Source organism: Dermacentor silvarum, chromosome 2 (genome assembly GCF_013339745.2).
Source record: "Dermacentor silvarum isolate Dsil-2018 chromosome 2, BIME_Dsil_1.4, whole genome shotgun sequence".
Taxonomy (NCBI): Eukaryota; Metazoa; Arthropoda; class Arachnida; order Ixodida; family Ixodidae; genus Dermacentor; species Dermacentor silvarum.
The window spans coordinates 248,430,523-248,451,972 of record NC_051155.1 but is presented as its reverse complement, the minus strand read 5'-3'; the positions used below and the strand labels follow the sequence as shown (position 1 = coordinate 248,451,972).

Below are 21,450 nucleotides of genomic sequence, written 5' to 3'. Positions count from 1 at the left end.
TGCCACTTTATTTTCTGTACAAAACTGCGATGTCCTCAAAGCAAGTTTTAAGGCAAGCATTCTCTAAGAGAGAACATTCCAGTTATTTGCCAGTGAATGCGCATTCGCTAGGTGGTGCCTGATTTTCGTTTTGAACTCTCAGCTTATCGTTTTTCTTTTTTGGTGGCACGAGAACTGAGTGACTCTTGTTTCTTGCGCAGCAACTTCCGGTTAGGGACCGACTTCTGGTTTGTTACAGAGGTGGGACGGAAATTAAAAATAAATCATTAAAAAATAAAAGCAAGTGGATATCGATAGTTCTACTCATGGGTGATGATAGAAAAGATGTCAGAGCACAGGTTTAGCACAGTAAAGAGATAATTGTCAGGAATAATTCGAAACAATTAAGGGAAGTCTAATTACCGTACACAAAAGCACACACTTTAGATACCCACCTCATCGCTAAAGGTTCCCGTGAAACTCCCAAGACCAGAAGCGACGTCATCAGTGACGTCACATTAAACCAGGGCTACCCGCTCATTACTAACTAAAATAAAAAGGTCACAGTTTCGCCCTAAGGGCGAAGCAATGAATGCGATAGCAACACAGCAATGTCATACGAAGTAAGGTGAGCGGCTTTGGTAGCAATATGAATTGTAGTAAACATGAGCTGATTAAGTAAGCAGGTGTGCTGCGGCGTAAGTAGACCGACATGAAGAGAGACTCGATGACCACGAGAAGGCGCGTGTGAAACGGTGGTGTTGATGAGAAGCGCTTCCCTTGTGCAGCGCGTGCGAAGGGACACACCTGTAGTGCTGCACAGCCGATCCGGGCAGCATTGCATGTGTAGCGTGCGTTGGAAAATGTGGCCCGACTATTACTAACTGAATGAACAAGCGTGGTGTGAGCGTGCACAAACAAACACGAATAGATCACACTGAATGACTGCAGACGACTGTCAAAACGCTGGCAGCGAGCGCATACGCCGCCGCGGGCGAAGGTACGTGCGGTCTATCGCTTCAACGGAAACTGAGCGGCGAATGCACGGCGCATAAAGGTCAGAGCCGTGTGGTGATAAGAGACGGTGCGGGCGAGCGAGCGACGAGCACGGTTGTTGGCAGAGTAGAAGTGCGCCTCCCCCCCCCCCCCGCGCTCCCTCCGGCGCTGGCTTCCCGCTTCTTTGCTTGCGCGTGGGTGATTGAGTGCGTTCGCTCTCCGTGATAGCGCGCGTCCCCGCACGCTTCCGCTCTTGCATACGCCGCGTGGCGAAGATTTTATCTATAGGGAATCTCACGGCGACGGCGACGGCGACGGCAGAAATCCGGTTGAAGTGTCCATATAATTGCTATCGCAATAAAACAAGCTAATTAGAACTACGCACCACCTGACACAGAGTGAACGCCTGCCTAGCACAGGACCCGCCGTGGTTGCTTAGTGGCTATGGTGTTGGGCTGTTAAGCACGAGGGCACGGGATCGAATCTCGGCCATGGTGGCCGCATTTCAATGGGGGCGAAATGCGAAAACACCCGTGAACTTAGATTTAGGTGCACGCTAAAGAATCCTAGGTGGTCCAAATTATTCAAGAGTGCCCCACTACGGTATGCCCATTATCAGATCGTGGTTTTGGTACGTAAAACCCCATAATCTCCTCTTATGGAGACTATGGGGTTTTCTCCTCTTCTTCTCTCCCGGCGCGCACCTGCTCTGTCGCTCGCTAGCGCGTGCCAGGTGCGCGCCGGCGCTCGTTACATCCTCTCACGTCAGCGGCAGAGGGGCGCATAAGGTGCACTTCGTGCGCCGTCCGCTAGGGGGCTACGCGCCGCGCCCTCCTGGCTCTCCTTCGCTCCCTCGCCCTCTCCTCTGTGCGTGGCGGTTTCCTGCCAGTCCTGTTCGCTCACTCCTCTGACTTCGGTTTCCCGCCCTACACCAGGGTACACCAACGCCGAGGTGCCAGTGCCACTAGCAGACACCTAAGTCGAGGATTAGGGTCGTTTCTCATTTTATTACGATATTTTTATCGGAATACCTTTGACACTTCTCGCGATTAAACGCAGTTGGGGCTTACCCGGTGATGCGCTTTTATCACCGTTTTTATCACCGGGATCGGCCGGTCGTGAGCTTGGGATGGCTGCCATTTTTTTTTTCGTTTTTTTTTTCGCCACGTTGCGTGCAGGTTGTGATCCTAGATGAGCCAACGGCTGGCATGGACCCGGCTGCCCGGCGGGACATGTGGGACTTGCTCCTGTCGGAGAAGGCACAACGCACCATACTGCTCACCACGCATTCTATGGAAGAGGCTGACGCCATTGGGGATCGTATCGCCATCATGGCCAATGGCATTGTCCAGTGCTGTGGCTCACCCTTCTTCCTCAAGAAGAACCTTGGTTTGTTGTGCTAATTTATCCTTCTTACACACGCAAACAGCCGCATATCGGACTTAAGGGTTGTTATTTTTTTTTCTGGTCGAGCTGTTGACTATGTTTCTCGCTCACTGCAGTAACCGCGAGAGCGTACGAGCTTCCTTTGTCGTTTAGTCTAGCACAGTTCACTTCAGTAGGCGGAGAGATAGGTTTCGGGCTCGCATTTCTGCATGTTTACTCGTCACCGTGTAATATAGTTGAACAAATATTTTGAGGTCAAACTTAGGAGCACCTTAAGGTCGAATCACGGAAGTTAACGTCCCGCATCTACAACGCTTAATGACTCCTAGTGAACCTCAGCTTATTCACTGAGTGGGGACACCGAATATACACATCACAAACATACCTTTTATTCTGTTTTTTTTTTTTTTTTTTTTTTTTTTTTTTTTTTGCTGCGCCCTGCTATGCAGAGCTTCTGAAAAATCAAACATGCTCACAGCTCCGTCATTATACAAAGAACAGTCTAGGTTAACCTTAGTATTTAGTAAGATTTTAATACTATATAGTCCGCGAGAGTTCTTTTTAAAGTTTGTTGTTATTAATTTAAGTAACTGGGTGGGGACGAGTACAGATGCAGCGTTTAACCAACACAGCCTAAAAACACAAGGCTTTGAGCTTTTAGGCATAATTTCGCGCTATAGCCCGACAACTATGCAATCGTACGGGGAGAGTGACAGCCGGGTAGCTGCGCCTATCACGTCCGTGCTTTCGTTTATTGTGACTCTTGGCAGTAAACATCTTGTGTAATTTAAACGTGGTTGAATCTGAAGCACGGTGTCACATCAATATTCCACCACACCGTGGTGTGGCTCAGTGGATAAGTCGTTATGCTCCGGAACACGTGGTCACGGGTTCGATTCACGGCCGGAGAAGTTATAATTCTAAAGCCGCTTAATGTTAAAGTACACTCGCTGCTCAAAATCGGTGCATAGCCATACAATACGGCGTCTCTGTAATCTGCAGTGCCCATCTTAATTCTGGACGTTAAACCGCGCCAATCTATTGGTTGATCGATGATTAAAGCCTGCGCTCTGACGTCTTCACCAGGAGTCAAGTAGTTTCATTCGTATGAGTAGTGGATTCTGATTGGCTACCTTACGTGGGCAGAACACTAATCACTTCCGTGAGGCGTCGCGCCACGCGCGACGTCCCGCATAAGTGAAGGTATCCCCGAAAAAACGTCGCAGTTCCACCCGAAAGGCTAAGCGTTGATTGCGATAGCGAATTAGTGGACAGCTATACGAAGTAGGTATAGTAGTTTTATTGGCTGTATAAACTTCTAAAGATAGGCATACTAACTAAATTAACAAGCATGGTGTCACGCGCGCACAAGCAAACATGAACGCATCTCACTCGATGACCGCGGAAACGCGCTGTAGCGAGTAAGCGCGGCAGCAGCAGCGAGCGAATTGACCTTCGTATCACGGTTCGCATCAACGCGAACTAAGCCGCGAAAACACAGCACAGGGAGGACTGCGCCCTCGCCGCAGATGGCTTTCAAGGTGCAGCCGCTCGGGTGGGCGCGCCCGGTGCAGAACTCGGCCTTCCCCCTTCCCTACCCTCCCCCCAGAGCCTTGGGGCGCGCGCGTTTGCTCGGACGGCGCGGTGTAACCCCCCCCTCCCCCTCACCTCCCTACCCTCCCTCCGGAGCGTTGCGCGCGACTGGAAGACGGCGCGCTAACTTCGCGCTTCCCGCGAAGATCGCCGACTCGCCCTCGCACTCTTTCACTCACACAAAGAGCACACAGTGCGCGACGACGATTTCATCGCCCGTGGACTTTATACGGAACCTCACGGCGACGGCGAGGGTAGAAATGCGGCTGGAGTGTCCATATAATTGCTGTCGCATAAAATGATGGACGAAGAATACGACTTCCGCATGCGCGTTGAACATTCAAATACGGAATTACCCTTTCGTACAGAACAATACCTCCTAGTCCAAATCGCACACACTTCCACGCCTTCGGTGTGCGCAGGTGCGGGCTACCACATGGCGATCTTGAAGAAGCCCCAATGCGACCCGCATGCCGTGATGGACGTGGTCGCTGCGTTCGCGCCATCGGCCGAGCTCGAGAGCAACGTGGGCGCGGAGATGGCGCTGCGCATCGGGCGCGACGATCAGCCGGCCTTCAAGCACCTCTTCAGCCACCTCGAAGAGAACAAGGAGAAGCTCGGCATCGCCAGCTTCGGCGTCTCTGTCACCACGCTCGAAGAGGTCTTTCTTCGGTATGAATACATCGGGCTTAATTGCCGGCACACAGGAAGCGTCTTCCCATAGAAGATATTTAGTTACGTAGCAGAAACAGTTCGGATTCGCGGGTGATGCGACCCCCCCCCCCTCTCCGCTCAAATCAATGTAGTCATGTGTGCGTGGTGAAACGGGTCGACTTGCCTAGTGTACGTGTTCCACTGGGCTTCACATAGCCTTCCCGTATCAGTAACAGTTTACTATTTACTAGCCTACTCCAGCACCACGTGGGATCCATTCCATTGCTTTGTCCCAGTCACGCTGGGCAGGTATTTTGTAGCGATGCCTTTAAAGTATTAATGCCTTTTCGCGCTTATCGCGCTTTGTCAGTGGTCAGAGCGACGGTCCGCTCGCGTTATCAACGTTGATATCGTGAGCGGACCGTCGCTCTGACCACTGACAAAGCGCGATAAGCGCGAAAAGGCATTATTACTTTAAAGGCATCGCTACAAAATAGCAGGCCCTGTTGTAGTCTTTTTACGTAGCTATTTAGTCGTGATCGCGTAACTGGGACCTGAAGCCTCACGATGTTATAATACCAGCTAATTGTTCATTCATTGGACTAATGCTATACAAATTCACTCGGTTTCAGTCAACCAATATACCAGACGATTCCTTAGTGCTGTTCTTTTTTTTTTTTTTTTTACTCGTGCTTTCACACTTCGCTACAGAGAAAGTGATCGCATTGAGCCCACTTTAAGCGCTTTTGCGGGCAGCGTAAATGCTCAGTAGTATTGAGCACTATTTGTTAGGGATGTGCGAATAGCGAATAGTACATTTCGAATCAAATGTAGAATCGAATCAAGAAATAAACGCTGAGTATTGAATCAAATATCAGATACTTTTTCACAAAATTCAATTATTGCAAATTTTGGGCAAGAAAATACGGTGCTACACATGCTCGGGAGTCTCCTATCATTGCATAACAAGAATGTAGCAAGCTATCAGTAACTAACAGCTACATAGAAATCAATGTATACAGTATGGCCTACTCTTATTAAAGGGAACACCAATTAGTATGCCCGCACTGATTATAGCTCAGTTCTAGTATACAAAGATCAGTAAAATAATAGTTTATGCATAGAATTCCTGTCGAATATAATCAAGTGTTTCTTTTTTCCCTCTGAAAGTAATGAATTAGTATCTTTGAGTTGTAGTAATACCATTGAGGTTCTTTGTTAAAGAGTGGACCTGTGTTTTGCGGCAATCTTTGATTTATTGCATAGGCAGTTTCGCTTTATAGTTTTTCTCCAAAATATCGAAGGGATATCCCATACTTACGGCAAGTGGGTTATCGCAGGGCCAATCTGCGCGACAGACGAAATGACCGCAGAACTCCATCCCCGGCGATTACGTAAATAGCAGGCACCGTCCGCACCGTTTCATTGTCTATTTCGGCGGGATTTGCCACCTGTCGAAATATTCTGAAATCTGAAGGTCACGGCAAGTTCGAGCGACGCTAGCTCCTCCTCCCCCCACTCCTCTCCCTTCGTTCATCTGCCGTCTGCGCAAATGCATGCAAACTAAAACCCCTCAATGTAAAAAGTAGCGTCACGCTTTGAAGAATGCCGCCGCCTCCTCCACGCACTGTCCGAGGCCGTCGCCGCGTCGGTATTGGCCTAATGGCATCACGTGGGCCGTCGCGCCGCCAGGCGCTGGCTGCGTTTGTTTACGATCGCGCTCCATCGCCATTTTCGCCTGATACGCGTCTACCGACTGGCGAGGAGCACATGTTGGCGCCGTTGCTCTTCCGTGTTGCTTTGGTTGGCGAACGTCTGGAACGATGTTTTGCGACAAGTGCGAAGTCGCTTCACGGCAATTTCCAACACCATGACCTGCTGCGCCTTCGGATGCCAAATTAGTTTCAGCAAAGGCAAGAAGCTTAATCGTTTTGTACGCCAACTGGCTTGAATTCGCAGGCACGTGAATCTGCATGTGAAAACGTGATTACGAAACTTACGATCAAGCTCAATCCTTTTGACATTGGAGGCTCGAGCATGAAAACTCATCTTAGGAAAGCAGCTCTGCCTTTTGTGGTTACCTGATAGCTTTCTTTAGAGCGAATAGCTTGCTTGCCTCTTTTGTTCTTGTTCGTCGTTGGCGTCCACCCGGTGGATTTGCGATACAAAGGCACCGAGAAAAACGGGCGGGCTCTCTCGAAACCGAGTTACGGGGTGCGTTCGTCGCCGAACGACAACATCATAGGTCTTTGAGACGTACATACGTGCTAATTCGCGTGAGCATTAAAGTGTGTGAAGGTTACGATGCGGGGATGGAGCACTCGCAAAGAAAACATGCGGTCGCCCGCTCGTTCACTGGCTGGTTTAGTCGTCGTTAATTTAGTCGTTTGCTCGTTCATTTAGTAGTTCGCTTGCTTGTTCGTTTAACTATTAGTTCGTACAGTCACTATGTGTCTGAGACGCACTTGCTGTAGAACACTAAGGCTGGTGCGTCCGTGCCCTCCACCAGCCTTTGAGCGTCATAGCTTATACGCGCCGCTAATTCAAGTGGCAAGGACGGAGCGGATTATTTAGCTTACTGGGGGTTTGCTGGAGGCCAGGTTGTTGGCATTCGATCGTAAACGTGTTATTTACAACCATTCGCAACAAGATCTTGCGACACGCCATTGACAAATGTAGTGCACGCGATACATTCGGAATCGTCATGGTACGGCGTTAGCGCTCGTTTAGATATTTATAAAAATAGTTATCAAAACGGGGGGAAAATCTGCCGTCACTGAATTTGTATATATTGTCACGTAGTAGTTGCGGTGAAGTAAGCAGTCGCAAAATTGTGAATGACGAAACGGACTTTTTATTGGGCGAACCTGGGCCCACAAAAGCAAGTTGCACTCGAAGTACAACGATAGCGGCGAACACAGTCGGCGATAGTCGAAGCTGATCAGCGGCGAAACGCGTCGGCTTTTCTACATGAGTCATCGAAGGTTCCAGAGTAATCCCTGGTGCCCTCGTGTCTTCCAGAAAGTACTAGAGAGTTCGCGTCGCTCATATAATCAGATTACATAAGCGTCGGTGACAACAGACAACGGATAGAAGCATCGACAACGTTCGAGAAACTTCCGATACATGCAGGCGCGTCCTGCGCCGAGCGATAATGTTAAACATTTGTTAGCCGATGATATATATATATATATATATATATATATATATATATATATATATATAACCCTCCGCATAGAAATCCTATGCTATACACGAAGTTACTCGGAGCTAGAACGCCAACGCGAAAGCTTAAAGCGCACGGCATTGCAAAGCGTGCATTCACTCTACGAAAGGTCGTCTGCTACGTTCAAGCAGTGGAGGCGGCGCAACGGTCGAAAAAGGAGCACGAAAGAGAGGAGAAATGAGGAGGAGGGAAGGCGGAGGAGGAGAGTGTCGTTACTTTTTATATACAGGGGTTTTAGCTGCGCCTTCAGTTGCCGCAACCGACAAGGCGAGGGCAAAAGGCTTTTTTTGTTTACCATCCGGTCAACGCAAATGCTTGCTGCACACTTGGTGATGCGCCGTCTCGCATCGTTGAGTTGCTGCTTCCAAAACGGCATTATAAAGGCCAGTTACTGACTGACTAAGCAAAATCACTCCTCAAAACCTGCTCCGAAGGTCGCGATCGAAGTTTGCCGCGGATATCCTCTGGTAGCGCGTTAGCTGTCGTCTGCTACGGCAGGTGCGACGTAGGCGGAGTCACTGTCGAGATCACGCCTCGATCGCGTTGGCCGCGCCGAGCGCGACAGTGGAACGGAGGAGGAGGGAAGTGGTTGGCGCTAAAGCCCCTTAGTTGGCGCTACTTTTGTAGCGTGAGTTACAATCGTACACAGGCCGAGGTTGAGCAGTTTCCGTGGCTCCTGGAGAACCGTACTGCGCATGCGCGAGGCGCAGTGACGTCACACGGCGCACTGCTGGCACGCCGGAGCCGCCGCCGCCGCGCGCGCCTCGCCGATCTTCGCATTCCAGAGGAATGACGTCATAGCCGCAGCAGACGCACTGGCGCGTGCGCAGCTGTGCGCATCTGTTGCGCAGTAGCCAAGTCTGACGCTGCGCCGGAGCCGCTTGATAGCGCCTCTCATTTTGTGCGCATGCGCAGAGGTATCAGTGGGGGTATACATATAGCGGGGCGTTTGCCAGTGTGGTATAGGAATGGAGAAGAAGAGCGGAGAAGCTTAACTCATGGGATCCCGCCTGGCAATACGCGGTTGAGCGTAGGAAGAACGAACAGAAGGCTAAACGTGCTGCGGAGACACCAGGGGCGCGATCTTGTACGCGTTCCAAAATGGAACGGAGGCGTTCCGTTCCATCGAGCCGCACACGATTGGTCAATTTGAACGTCGCGGTTGAAATTGACCAATCGTGTGCGGCTCGATAGAACGGAACGCCTCCGTTCCATTTTGGAACGCGTACAAGATCGCGCCCCAGATAAAAGGGTGGAACGTCTAGCAAAGCGGCGTCGCCAGGAGGCTGAGCGACGTGCCCGACCATCTCAGCAGCAGCAACAAGACGCCGTAGATGACATCAAGGCGTATACCGTGTGTGTGTCATTGAAGCAGCAGTAAGCATGATAATCAAGCTAATCCTAGACAAACAGGAAAGCTAAGAATAACCAGCTGAACCTTAGCTCACGCTACGTATATCCTGGCATATAGCCGAGCTAAGCAACTCCTAATTTTCTTTTTTTACATTGTGGGGTTTTGATTTGTACGGGTGGCTCAGCAGTGATCGGTCCCGAAATCACGCCTGCACGTTAGAATGGCTGCTGTTGAAGCGGCGTGAAGGTCGTCGCCGCGTGTTAACACGATCTCCATGCCTATCGGCGGCTAATCTGCCCGATCATCGCACATGCTTTCGCACTCCACGAAATGTGCGCTGCTTTTGTCGCGTTATCATTCCGTTCGGTCCTGCCGACCCGGACGAAACTTAATGTACCGATAGAGGCAGCCCCGGCCGACGCGGCGAAGTGGGATCACCGCATCTGGCCGACGTCAGGGATGGCATGAGGTAGGCCACAAGCACTCGCAGTGACAAATCCGCTACCGCGTCAGCCGGGGCGGCCCGTCTCCTTTTGGGCCGAAAACGAATTAAAATTAGGTGTACGTTAAAGAACCCCAGGTTGTCCAAATTAATCCTGAGTCCCCCACTACGGCGTGCCTCATAATCAGATGGTGGTTCTGGCACGTAAAACCCCATAATTTTTTTAAGTGCAGCGCTCGCTTGGGCAGCATCGAGAGTGAGGGGCTCCGCAGCACACGCGAGATGACGCACTGCATAGGTCTATACACCGAGTACATTGAATATTCGAACAAAATCGAATAGTAGATATTTGATTAGCAAATCGGATTATTGGAGCGTTCACTGCTTGATTCGATTCGGTGATATTCGAGTATTCGCACACCCCTACTATTCTTGCGTCTTCAACTGCAAGCTGCTGTACTTAACCACATCTATCGGGCTGTTCAAAGCACGCTGCAATCATTTTTCAAGCAATCTCGTCAGGCGTTGCTACGAATTGGTCGACGGAAGTGCGTGCTCATTACGTAACCACGTCGCATCTCCTCAAACTGCACGCTCCGCAACGGTATAAAATGTTGGCTTACGCGCTCGCTTGCGCTGAGACTAGAAACTTCGCATCTTTTGGCTCGCAGAGTTGGCGACTACGCTGCCACAGCAATGTCCAGACTTCGGATGCCTGAGCCTGACCAACTGCGCGACACTGAAGCCGGTGAGCTGCATATTCGACTAGCGTCTTATACTTACTAGACTCAGTGCGGTTAAGGCCTGTTAGAGTGATGCATACGGCCTACGCGCGGTCTTTGTCAAAATAAAACTATCAGTGCCGGCTACGACGTGGCAGGCCCGAACACCAGGCGTCCGACAGTTCAGTAGTGTGAGGACTCTTCCCTCTCAATTTTCCAAGGGAGCAGTGCAGATGCAAGAGGCTTCCGCATGAAAATTAAGCAACGAAAGTTGTTTTCATTTTTTTAAACAAATGATGTTTTACCGCCAAATTAACAAAAATAACGCATTCGAGTGATGCTAGTTTAAACTGATTTAATGCCAGTCTTGAGTGTTCCTTTAATAAACGCGTTGAGAATTAACTAATGACGAGGAACAGACCAAGAAAAGCTCCATTTACATTTAACACCTTTTAAGCAAGACCACTCACGCATATAATGGCACGGTAGTGACGGCGCACAGGCAGAAAACACTAACCGAAAAGGTGACTGTAAACCACAGAACTGTTTATTGGGCGAACTTATACCCAGGAAGTAAATCAAAACTTAGGCGTCAGTTATAGGTGGGAGCATATGAATCGTCATACATTCTAGAGTAGTCGACGGTGCTTGCGTAGATTCGTCGCCGTGCAAAATCTCTTTTAACAGCCCTGCCTCGCTATCGCCAACTCATCAAGCGCGTCATGCGCGAGAGCGATAGCGTGACAAGTGTTAATTCTTTCAAAGGGATCACCGGCAGAAACGAAAGCAACTGCACGATTGGAAATATCCTAAGCTGGGTGAAAAGACCGATCAAGGTACAGGGCCGCGATTTTGAAGCAAGGCATTATGACTTATTCTACTCTAGTCTTATCATCCGCCGCTCACGGCCGGCTAATCCCGTTGATAACGCGAGCGGACCGTCGCTCCGACCACTGACAAAGCGCGATAAGCGCGAAAAGGCATTAGACAGTTTTAGCTTAGCGCGCGCAACGGCCTTGCGCACGCAACGCGCCAGCGGGGGCGCGACTGCGCATGCGCTGAACCTATGAGAGATGCGTGCGTTTGCGCACGTATGGGATACGCGCGCTAGTTCTCCGGGCTTGCGTTGCGCTCGCTACAGTCGTTGCGTACACTACCGGTGGCCCTCTCGCGAGATCTCGCGCTGCCGAGAGCTTAAGAACATGGCGGCGACCGACAGCAAAACAAGCGGGTCAGTGGTAATAGCAGCGAGCAAATCCCGCGTGCATTTCGGTATCGCCCTCGATTTGGAGCTCCTTGCCTATGTGAGGAGCTTAAATCCATTCGCGGACCCTGTGCAGTGGACCGTGATCGCCACAAAGATGCAGGATATCACTGGGATGCCGTTTATTGCCCGTAATGTCCGAAGTCGAACGGAGCTCCTGTTATCCTATTACGCTGCGAAGGACATAGTCAACCTGAGAAAGTAAGTTCCGAATCTGACTGCGTGAATTTTTGTTCGGTAATTGCTTGCGAATTTGTGCACCACACGATTGTTTCACCATCTGTTTGGATAGGCGAGCCGCCGGAGCAAAAGGCACAGTGCATCATGGCCGATCACCGTCACTTTTTGAGCACTGCATATTTTGTCGGGGATCAGCAGCAGACGAACAAGTTCACTCAGATCCCGTTTCTCGAAGCGGAATTGTTGTCGAAACAACGTTGACTCCACTTGGTCCACATCGAGGAGTCCGTTGCGCGAGCGGTATCGCAGCAGCTCGCTTTCACGGTCGCGCCTTATGCGGTATTCTGTCGTCAAGGCTGCAGTCACCTTTCAAAAGCCACCGCTCGCGGGCTGTGAGCATCAGAGCATCTATTTCTTGCCATGAAAGAATAGCCAAAGGCGGCGATTCCACAAGATGCTTGACGGCATTCTCTTCCCTTGCTGCTGCTCGCCTGAACACAAAATCGGCGCTAACGGCGCGAAAAAGCTTGGCTTGTCTCGTGCCTTGACTTGTGACAACCAATGTTGGCTATACGAGTTTATTTCTTAGGCACTAGATGGCGCCAAGTAGCACTCCGAGGCAAGGGTGTTGACGCTTCGGCGCACTCCACGTTTCAGATGTTGCGCGCGGTAAACTAATGCTGTGGGGGACAGCCTCAACCGTAACGTACGTAGTGCGCCGCACGTTGCGTACGTACTGTCTAGCGCGCACTAAACTAAAGCTCTGTAATATTACATGAAAGGCATCGCTACAAAATACCGGCCCAGATCTGGGCTTGTTTGTAACGTATGGCAAATCTACAGCCCACAAGGGTAGCACGAAAACATTTGGACTGGGCTTCTCTTTTGTGCGGTTTAGATTTGACACCACAATACCCCAGAGAAAGGGCGTTCTCCTGGATAGAATAAAATTAGGCAAACATCACTTGGTTTTATATTTAAATGCAACGTATCTTTATTGACAATATTTGACTATAAGTTTTGCTACCAGTATTAGAAGCAAAGCAAGTTTACGTCATAGGAGCTAGCACCGTAATGTTTCACAGACGAGGTCAATTATTTTCCTAGTTGCGTTATTCTCTCGCTTACGAAGGCTCTCTTCTCGGTAAAAATGACACTTCGGGACTCCTTGATGCACCATATAGGGTGTTTTACGTAACTTGAGGCAAATATTAAAAATATGCAAATGCCACGTAGCTGGACCGAACTAAAGTAATGTCGTTTGCTGTCGCTTGGAGGTACTCAGATTAGTTTTTGCATTCCACCTAGTTACATAATCAGTCCTAATTAATCAATGAACTTCTGAAATATTGTAATTAGATGAAAAGTGCCAATGAGAAACTTGTAGAGCAACCTGAAAAACTCACGATACAGCTTTCTGTTGCTCAATACGTACTACATAAAAGTATTTTTTTCGGGCGTGAAAGAAGCCCAAGAATACACACAACACACACGTGCGACTATAGCCGCTCGAGACAGTTTATCACGATGTTCGCGAACATCTTTCACGCTCGGAAAAACACATTTATCGAGCAACAGAAAGCTGTATCGGGAGTTTTTAATGTTGCTCTACAATTTTCTCATTGACACTTTTAATCTAATTATCATATTTGAGAAGTACATTAATTAACCAAGAATAATTATGTAATTAGGCGGAATGCAAAATATAATCTGAGTATCTCCAAGCGAGGACAAACATTACCTTGGTTCTGTCCAGCTACGTAGCATTTGCATATAGTTTGGCCCAAGTTAAGTGAAACACCCTGTAGTCTCGACTGCATACCTCCAGAATGGCCGCACACTGGACGTTTGTGCACTGCGCAGATACGCTTCTGGGCGCACTGCACTTCTCGGACCCGCTGCGGCACGGAAGCCCGGTGGCCGGCAGCGCCCCGCCACGGCGCAACGGCGGCTCGCGGCTGCTGCTGCAGCAGACGTGGGCGCTGCTTGTGCTGCACTCGCTTCACAGCCGGCGCAACTGGGCGTTCACGCTGTCGCAGTTGCTCGTGCCGGTGTTCGTGGTGGCCTACACGCTCACCTGGATCGACAGCCTGCCCAAGGTGCACAAGCCGGGGCCCCGCGTGCTCGACGTGAACCAAGTGTTCGCCAACGACGTACCGTACGCTTTCCACGGAGGGGCTTCCGCCTCGCTGGCCAGGCAGTTCAAAAGGCAGTTCTCCAGCAAGGTACGCCGCGAGAGAAACGGCGGAACAGTGGGGTTTGCCAGAACGGCATTGTTGCCTGTACCGCAGTGAGCGTCGGATTCGCAATGACAATCTAGGAGCGTTGGGGGTAATAGTAACCCCCTAAGTATCTACGGACAGAGGCCTCGTTGTGCTCATGTTGAGGCGTCGTTATACGGGAGGAAAACATTTTACCGTTGAATAAACTCTACGCACTGTACGGTTACGGCTTCATTACGTCGTTTACTTACAAGTCCTTTTATTTTTTGCCATGCGTACTTGCTCTGTCATTATGCCCCTGTGCTCTGCGAACACACATTGTTGAACATTCTGATCTGCACTTGAGAGCGTGGCTCTAATTCGAAGGGGTCCGGCGGCATTTATGCTCACCTTTTTGTGCGTTTATCTGCCATAACATCTGTGTCAGAAAAAGCGCGAGTGCGTAACTGAGATGAATGCTTTAACGCGAGAACACAATTCGAAGACGCATTGGCGGAAATAAGTCAATCATACCTCAAGAATGCAGCGGCAAGAGTACCTCATGTGCAGCATGTATACAAGCGCCAGCGAATCACGGCGCCCGATTTTTCCTATCGTTTCTTCTGCTTAGGTGTCCACGTTACGACCTTCGCCTTGCTCTGCGGCGTCACCTGATTCACACACTCCTGTCTGGTCTTTTCGTTTTTGATGAGCCAGTGCGACACATGTGCTCACGTGAAGATATCAACCGGGGCTGTTCGGCCTTCCAGTGGGTCGCCTATCCTTCAACTGTGGCACGCACCCGCGTTAAGGAGTAGGAGACAATGGTTGGCGTGGACGTACATTGGACTCCTAGAACGGCAGTGAAATCACGCTCGTAATTCCTTTTCATCTGAGAGAATTCCGTCGTTTAGGGGGAAACGAAGGACGTTATAACGCAGAAAGCAAGACAAGACAGGAAGAACTTTGGGCTTCAACTTTTTAAGAAATATGATGAATTACTGCGCGATAGGAAAAATATTCGCCGCCATGCAGAGAAAGAGCAGCTTACAAGAAAAAGAAGGCTTTAACAGTAGAGGTGGGCGAATACCAAATACGAATAGTATCGAATATCGAATCAACTATCGAACAGTCAAACACAAAACGCATATAAGTATTACCAGTAGGATGGTTTATTTCTGCATAATTTGGTACCACGCCTGTATTGAATAGTCCAAAAAGACAGCTATCACGGAAAAAGAAAAATTTATAGACACAAGATCACTAATCCACAAACATGCATACACGACACTCACAAACATGCAAGAAATATTTGTTCGAGAAACATTTATAAGAACACGGTTTACTGTTTCGTAAGACTGTCATATACATCTGACCTGTTTCCACAGGCGAATGTAAGTACTTCCTTTATTTGGCATATACCTGTACAAACTAACTATATAGCCCTTCAAAAGAGAATTATAGTGAAACCGTAGATCATTGAGCGACCTTGCTAGGCTTCAACACAGCGTGACATCTTGTGCCACCTGGCATGAACTTGGAAGGTTGTTACTGCAAGAACAAATGACTTAAAGAATTGTCAAATACACTGCCTACACTTCTGGATGAGCGCAGTAGAACTGGAATCGATATTTCAACTACAAACCAAAGCCAAGAAAATCATAATTTCTTTTTCTCGATGCAGATAAATAATTTTCTATTGAACGTTAACGAATACTCACGTTACTTTTACATCCTTCGATGCAGGTGTGTTCTTATGTCAATCTATGCATTTATTTTTCTTCGATATAGGTGATATGTGTTTCGATACTTACTAGTGTATCGCGTATACTGCTATCGCCGATTGCATTGTACTGGTAGATCTGTGGGCTTCTGTCAAGCTGCTGTGAGGGGCAGCTTTTACCCACAGCCTATTTCATCTTTTTGCTAAAAATAAACTACATGATAGCCTCTTAACACCTTTAGAACTTGGCTGCAAACAAGCTTTCCACGAATTAGTGGCTGCTGTATGCAATGGAGCTTTAAAGAAACGCTAAATAAATGATTGCCGAAAAAGAATCAGAAGTTATGGGGGGGAAAAAAAGGAAAAGCTTGCCCAAGGAATTGTGTGCCTTAAACACATGTAAAAGGATCTGTTGCAAGGAAGAAATCACTGGTCGTAGCGTAAAGGTAATAATTCTACATGACTAGGCTGTCAATGCACTAAATGACAGATTACAAGCATAACTCGGAGGAGGTCATCTAGGCTGCCTCCGCGAAATCAAACTCAATCAACCAAACTTGCATTATCTATTTTGTTTCTGCATTTCTTCGGAAACATTGCTGTTGTTACACTTCTGATAATTTGCATTACTTTGTTTAGCAGACGGAGAACAGTAAGACTTCAACAACCGGTCGTTGCGAAATATTTGGTTAGTTCAGAATTCTAATTCGAAAATGCCGAATAGTTCCTTTTCGAATACTAATACGAATACTTAGTGTGCAATATTAGATTCGTATTCGAAACTTTGAATGTTCGCCCACCCCTTCTTGACAGGTGTCATAGAAGACATGCTAACAAGTTTGTATAATTCCGTATCTGAGTAGTTTGTAAAATTATTTATAAGCTTGCGTTTATGTACGTCAGACAAGTCGTTGCCTCAATCATACTAAGTCTCTACAACCGGTCGCCGACCGGCGCAACGAAGGACGCGTAATCTTTCATTGCACTGTCGCGACTCTAAATGTCCTCCCAATTTTCAGGATAAAATCATCGTCAGTCTATTTTTCTTTATGTCAACTGTAGGACAAAGGCCTCTCCATGCGATCTCCTATTACCCCTGTCTTGCGTCAACAGATTCCATCCTACGACTGCAAGTTTCCTAACTTCATCCCACCACTTATAGTTCTCTGCCATCCTGTACTGCGTCTCCTTTTCCATTGGTTCCCTATTCTGCCACTCTAATAGATCACCGGCTTATCTGTCCTAAGCATTACATGGCCTGTCCAACTATCAACTAGAATATCGACTACCTCTGTTTGTTATCTAATACGGTCGAGGCGTGCCACATCAGTAATTGCGGTAGCACGTGCGTAAGGCCACCTTTGGTTATCCTCTATGTAAAGAATTGTCACGCATGAACCGATACGGGTCGAGAATGCACTCATGTCCATGATAGACGGGTTGGCATTGCCTGCCCCTCCACACACACAGATGTTTTAACTGCGATAGCAACTATATGGACACCCAAGCGGATTTCTGCCGTCGTCGTCGCCGTCGCCTTGAGGTTCCGTATAAAGTTCAAGGGCGATAAAATCGTCGCCGCGCGCCGTATCCTGTATGTGAGAGGGACGCGCGCTTTCACGGAGAGCGAACGCACGGCGGAGAGCAAACGCGACGTCTCAGTCGTGCGAAAAGCCGGGGAGGGGGGCGCCGTTGTGCTCCGGAAGTGGTCGTTTGGGATGCTGATTAGCTTCTGCATGCTATTCTGTTACATTTTTGCAAGATGCGCCTGACCAATATGTTGTATTTGTTATTGTAAATAAAGTGTTTATAGTACATGCTCTGACAAATGTGTGTTTGTTTCGGCCACTTTACTCTTATGCTTTGTTTTGTAAGGAAGTGGTCTTGTAAAAGCGAGCGTGCACGAGTGCCGTACACAAACCGTTTGAGATTGCATATACATAATTACTGAGCAAATTGGCCTCCGAGCATATGCGAGCGCTTGGCAAGTTTACTTTCCTGCAGCAGCGTAGTGTACCACGGCAGTTTAACAATGAAACCCGATGCGGTTAGAGCAAAGGGCACGGAGAAGGTAACGGGTGAACATTTTGCGTGTGATTAGGCTGTGGCACGACATAGGCAAATAAACTTACTGCGGAAGCGTAATGATTGTAAGAACAAACTAGGCAGACATTCAACATCATCGCGGGAACGACGTGAAATCTTCCCCGAGCTGTCTGCAGTGGTCCGGAGAATCGAACTTTTTTACCCTACAATTAATTGCCCGGTCGGTAGTGCAGAAACCGGCAGTTTACTTCGCAGGGAAATAGTAAAAGAACGCCGCCCGCCTCGGCAGCCGTCGTGTCCCGCAGCGAAGCTTCAGGAGGAACGTCTTGCTGCGCCCCCTCTCGGCAGGCGACATGCAACGCCTCAGCCCGCGCCCTCCTCTGAGCCCACTACAAAGCCTTCTAGTACACTGTAGTATGCGCTGTACTTTCGCCGCTCAGTTTCCGTTGAAGCGATAGACCGCACGAAGCTTCGCTCGCTGCTGCAACCGCGCTTGCTCACGCTAGCGTTTTGACAGCGGTTGCCTGCGGTCATTGAGTGTGATCTATTCATGTTTGCTTGTGCGCGCTGACACCAGGCTTGTTAATTCAGTTATAATCGAATGTGTGCAAGTTTATTCAGCCGACAAAACTACTATTCTTACTATTTATTTATTTATTTTATTACCCACAGCGCCTTAACAGGCATTACAGTGGGGGAGGGTATACATAAAAAGATAAAAAAATACATACAGTGTCAGTCACACAACTAATAAAAATAACCACTAATCACAATCAGTCACAAAAATACAGATGCCATTGAAACAAACTTGAAAGCGGTTGTGCTAACATAGAAAAGAAAACATCATTAGACATAACAGAGGCAATGTTTGACGGCAATTGGTTCCATTCGCGGATTGTTCTAGGAAAAAAAGAGAATCGAAATAAATCAGTCTTGCATGCTGATTTCCCGTACCTTGAACATATGATCAACTCTGTCTGAGACATAGTGAGGTGCAAGCAAATATTTTGTATTTTCAATCCCGACACGACTACGTATATCTCTCTACTAATTTGCTATCGCAATTGATGCTTCGCCTTTCAGGTGAAACCGCGACTTTTTTGGCACAGTGCGACCTTTCAGTTGATAATCGACGTTTGTGCCTTTTCGATCCTCTTGTGTCTATGTCATGGATGCCTAACTTTTCAAAACATGAATCCTCACCAACTCGATCAGATTTTGTCATTCTAAGGTGTGGCTCTGTTAACACTACCAGATAAGGTTGTATATGCGAAACCGCCTGCACGCGGTAGGATGATTGGGCCGACCAGCTTAAAAAGCTGGCTTGAAAAGGTTGTCTTGAAACAGAAAATTGTCACAAAGGTACAAAAGTGGTCTTTATCCAGTTTTGAAGCCACTCTGCAAGTAAGAAGACTTGTCGACGAGCCCTGCGTCGGGGATCCAGTTGCACACCTGGAGCTTCAATTTAAACGCAGTAGAGGAGCGACCGTTGGAGCAACAATAGGCACGGTCCCATGCGCGACGGCTCGGAAACGTTTGACAGTTCGCGGTGCAGCAAAGTCATTAGTAGCCGCAACGTTTGTTCCAGTATTGCTTGAGATTATCTGTGCGCTGCCCTATCTTGGAGGCATGGTTTGAGCGCTCTGTTCTGTCTCGACGCTTCATGCCACTGCGATCTCATAAGTACCTCCAGAATCGGCTTCACGTAAACGCCTCTGTACCGGACTGTGTGTGTTCTATTCGTCCCGCTCACGTCGAGATAATCTAAGTCGAGCCTACTGACCCCTAGGTGAATCCTATACTGGTGGAGACGGGAAGCGTGGAAAGCTACCTGGTGAACGCGTCTGTGCTACAAGGCAACACCTTCCTGACGAGTACGCTGATCGCGGCCAGCTTCGAAGACGAGGGGCCAGGTGGCAGCGTTCGCTCGGCTAGGCTGCTATTCAACAACCAGGTGTACCACACGCCGGCGCTCGCCATGGCCGCCTACCAGAGGGCGCTTCTGCACGAGACATTCGACAACGCGTCACTCAAGCTCACCGTGGTCAACCATCCGTTCCCTAGGGTGGTCGAGGAGAAGGTACGCGATCCTTGCTCAAGGCGAAGATAAATAGGACACTAGAAAGTGAATAGCGTCCTCTGTCTCGAGTACAACCATGTAGACTCGAATTTAAGCGCATACTCCGTCCCCTCTCGTGTATTGGCAGATGAGGTCAGCATATTTTTTAACAGCGGAGCTGTTTAAGCAGGGCGTAATGTGTCAACCGCGAACAGAAAATGTGGGCCGATCCTGGCGGTAGTGCAGAAAGGGTCCAAGCGCAATGGCACTTAACCATGTGAACTAGCGAAGGTGAGCCTGGCTAAGTCTAGCTAAGCATGGTTGGGACTACTAAGCGTAGTCAGTCGTCGATAGCCAATTGATAGCCAATCGATAGCTAATCGATAATTGATCACAATTAATAAATTCCGAAAAATTCTGGGGATGACTTGGTATTGCTTAGCCTAGCCCAAATACGTGGCCAATACCTTGCGTAGTCAATCGATAGCCAATCAATAGCTAATTGACTTATTATAGTAATAATAATAATAATAATAATAATAATAATAATAATAATATTCCGGGAAATGCTGGAGATGACTTGGTAGTGCTTAGCCTAGCCCAAATACGCGGCCAATACCTTGCGATAGCCAATCGACAGCCAATCAAAATAGGTAATCAATAATCGATCAATAATCAATAAATTTGGGGAAACGCTGGGGATGACTTGGAAGTGCTTAGCCTAACCCAAATACGTGGCCAATACCTTGCGATAGCCAATTGATAGCCAATCAATAGCTAATCGATAATTAATAAATAATCAGTAAATTCCGGAAAATGCTGGGGATCACTTGGTAGTGCTTAGCCTAGCTCAAAAGCCAGGACTAGCAAGGTGCCCATCAGCTCCGCGGTCTCTTTAGCATGCACTAATCAACCGTAACTTCGTAAAGATTTGTGGAGGTTATATCATTCTGCTTTCACCTTCCGATGTGTCAGAGTGCAGCTTGGCGTATCGAGGAACCTACGAAATTAAGATTTGCCTACACTGCGCCCTGTCGCTTCTCGAGACTTCTAAGTAAAACTAATAGCCGACCTTTTGACGTGCCGCAGCTTCTGAATATGAATATGCCGAAAGCGGAACTTCTAAAGACTTCACTCTATCATCCGCACAAACGCAAAGCCATAGCACCTGCATATAGGTTATATGCATATATATAGGACAGTTTGCCAATACCATCTAAACAGCACTAACTTCGATTTCTTCACGGGAAATTGTCCAAAAATGCGCTTTTTGCGAGTGGGCAGACGATTGCGCGTCTTACATCTTAGTTGCAGTACTCAAATGCGTAAGGAAAGAAAAGGGGTTAAACAAAAGGGGGGGTTAAGTCGGCCTCAGGGGGGGGGGGGGGGGGGGCTACAACCCCTGAATCCCCCCCCCCCCCCCCCACCGGTGCGCCACTGCGTAGGTCTCTTTGACTCTAAAGGCGCAATATAGTGACTGCCCTATATTCACAATGACAGCCCTTTGTAGATAAAAACGTATAGTAAACAACATATGCCGGCCAAACATTTAGCGATTTAGATAGCCAAGAGTGCGGTGAATGAGTTACTGTTACCATTGTAAAGAACATACGTACACTGGCCAA

At 48.4% G+C, this 21,450-nt stretch overlaps 1 protein-coding gene across 1 annotated transcript in view; it reads left to right on the top strand.

Annotated features, from left to right (window-relative positions):
- The window catches only part of LOC119440790 (phospholipid-transporting ATPase ABCA3-like), a 52,747-nt gene that overhangs the window by 20,291 nt on the left and 11,006 nt on the right, over window positions 1–21,450 (top strand). Inside the window, 5 exon segments of the mRNA XM_049663054.1 lie at window positions 2,154–2,364; window positions 4,377–4,626; window positions 10,302–10,378; window positions 13,660–14,021; window positions 19,556–19,846. Of these exon segments, the coding sequence (XP_049519011.1) occupies window positions 2,154–2,364; window positions 4,377–4,626; window positions 10,302–10,378; window positions 13,660–14,021; window positions 19,556–19,846 (1,191 nt within the window).